Genomic DNA, 2,422 nt, shown 5'->3' with positions numbered 1-2,422 from the left:
ACAACTTTATAGATAAAGGAAGTTACTTTTGTTACAGAATACTAATGGCTAATCTTAACAGTTAACTAAAATTGCCCCCTCTTACATTTAAGCCTCTGTACAAAGATGAAATGTAACTAGATTTTGAACTGCCACTGAGAATCCTCATTACACTCAAACACATCAGTCCCCTTACACACCAACACAAATGGAGCGCTGAGAAACCAATCATCTCAAATCTCAGTACAAGAAAGCAGCACACTGAAACAAAACAAAGAACTGCTTCTACAATACAGAGAACAGTTTACTTCTAATCTGACCAAAGAGCAACTGGGGTTACCTTGATAGAAGTCCTCCTCCTCTTCTTCATGTTGGTAAGTCTGCTCTTGAATGGGATTCTTCCTATAAATCCGCCCACCAATTCTTATAAGCTGTGGGCGCAGAACTTCCATGCTACGTTCCCAAACAATATTCCAGTGAAGTCCTGGAAAAAATAAATGAGCACCTTACCTTTCGATCAGAAAGAAAAACCCTATATATGGATCATTACTCAGCCCTGAAAGGACGAAACTGGGCATCCGTTCACAGCACCTCCTGAGCCACAGCTGCCCTGTTTCCATTAGAGCTCCCTATTTGTGAACTGTTGTGAGTCAATCGCTTCATTTTCCACTACATTCTATCATTCCTGGCTCACTGGAGACAGTAATTTGTAAACTATTCAGCACTCCAAAAAAGGTAATAAAACTATATTAAACCCAATATATACAGCCTGTCCACGGATTTGAAAGAAAAACAATAGAGGTTTGTTTATTACTTTAACCTAAAAGGAGTAAAATGCAACCTTCTGTGTTTAACCATTTGCAAAGTGTTTCACCCGTTCTATGAAGCATGATAATTAAAAGAATCAGGGAGCCCTAACCCAGTGGTTCTCAACCTTCTGGCCCTTTAGATACAGTTCCTCATGTTGTGAGCCACCCATAAAATTATTTTCGTTGCTACTTCATGAGTAGGGTTCCTATGCTCGTAGACAGATCACCCCAGGATGGTGGTTACAGGCTCCTGGTCAGATCTGGACTCCTCCCTGTCCTATGTTGTCTTGCCCTGTATCTTCAGGATATTGGTGGTGCCTATCTCAGAGGGTTGCTGGGAGGGTTAGATAAGATAATGTACCTCGCCAAAGCCGGTTTGGCTCAGTGGATAGAGCGCCGGCCTGCGGACTGAGGGGTCCCGGGTTCGATTCCGGTCAAGGGCATGTACGCTGGTTGCAGGTACATCCCAGTGGGGGATGTGCAGGAGGCAGCTGATCGATGTTTCTCTCTCATCTATCCCTCTCCCTTCCTCTCTGTAAAAAATCAATAAAATATATATACTTTAAAAAGAATCAGGGATATTTAACACACCTATCCCTCAGAGGGGGGTAAAGGCCCCGACTACTTTCAGAGGTGCTTGAAATACACACCCAACAAACAGACCCAGTTGCCTATGAAAACAGTTAAAATATGACTTAACCAACATGATTCTTCAAACCAACACATTGTCACTTGACTTGGGTGAACACACAATACAGTGTACAGGCGACGTTGTGTGGAACTGTGCAACTAAAACCTGTATAATTTTAACCAGTGTCACCTCCATAAATTCAATAAAAAGGGGGGGGGGGGGGGAGGACACATTGCTGAGAGGAGGAATCCAATTCCCACAGACCACTGCCCAGCAAACCACACCACTCACTGAGAAGCCGACGTTCTAGTCACAACTCAGTGAACCAATAATTCAGGAAACAAAGGGTTGCTGATGGGCCGGCTGTGTTTAAATCTAACCAGTGTTCCTACCACAGAGGCTTTTAGTTGGTAAGTCTAAGGTGGTTGGTTAGTCTTGAAGCCCAAAATAAAGTTCCCAAGAAAACAGATTAATCCTTAATAATGACACTAATACTCAGTCCCCCCTCAGCAAGTCACTGTAATTGACAGTTTGCTTACAGAACCAAGGAGACATTTCGTGTTGTGAGAAATAACAACGAAGAAAAGGAGACTTGAGCGGAGAAGAGGGAGCATAATTAGCAATACCCTGATGTCTCCAGGACCTCTATTAAAAATAAAAAAAGGCTCTCCACAAAGGCTTTCCTGCCCAGGTGGGCCTCAGACCAGGAGCTCTGGAAGAAGGGAGGCAGGGTTACAACAGCACAGTCATCTGCCTCCCAGGGCCCCGAAACCGTTCGGGAGGAAGGGGGAAACCCAGTTTGGCCCGGCTTCAGGGTGGCCTGCAGAGGGAGAGGAAGGCACAAGGCCTGCGACATCGAAGCTGAAGCCCTGCATCACAAACGCGAGCAAAAAAAGGGCGAGTACGTCAAGGTAACTGCGGAGGCGTCCGCTGCTGCAGGTAAACCGCGGTGGCGGCAGAGACCACGGGCCCGGAAGTCCTCTCCGGAAGCGCGTCCAACGCG

At 45.6% G+C, this 2,422-nt stretch overlaps 1 protein-coding gene across 10 annotated transcripts in view; it reads right to left on the bottom strand.

Annotated features, from left to right (window-relative positions):
- ASCC1 (activating signal cointegrator 1 complex subunit 1) overlaps window positions 1–2,422 on the bottom strand; it is a 123,864-nt gene that overhangs the window by 92,296 nt on the left and 29,146 nt on the right. For 6 of the 10 annotated variants that reach the window (XM_014538399.1, XM_014538397.1, XM_014538400.1 and 3 more), the window contains one exon: window positions 320–463. In XM_014538399.1, the coding sequence (XP_014393885.1) occupies window positions 320–431 (112 nt within the window). In that variant the 5' untranslated portion in view covers window positions 432–463. The other 4 variants (XM_014538401.1, XM_014538403.1, XM_014538404.1 and 1 more) reach the window with 4 other exon arrangements.

Source organism: Myotis brandtii, unplaced genomic scaffold, assembly GCF_000412655.1.
Source record: "Myotis brandtii unplaced genomic scaffold, ASM41265v1 scaffold190, whole genome shotgun sequence".
Classification (NCBI taxonomy): Eukaryota; Metazoa; Chordata; class Mammalia; order Chiroptera; family Vespertilionidae; genus Myotis; species Myotis brandtii.
The sequence above is the reverse complement of the archived record's forward strand: the minus strand, read 5'-3'. Positions and strand labels throughout refer to the sequence as shown.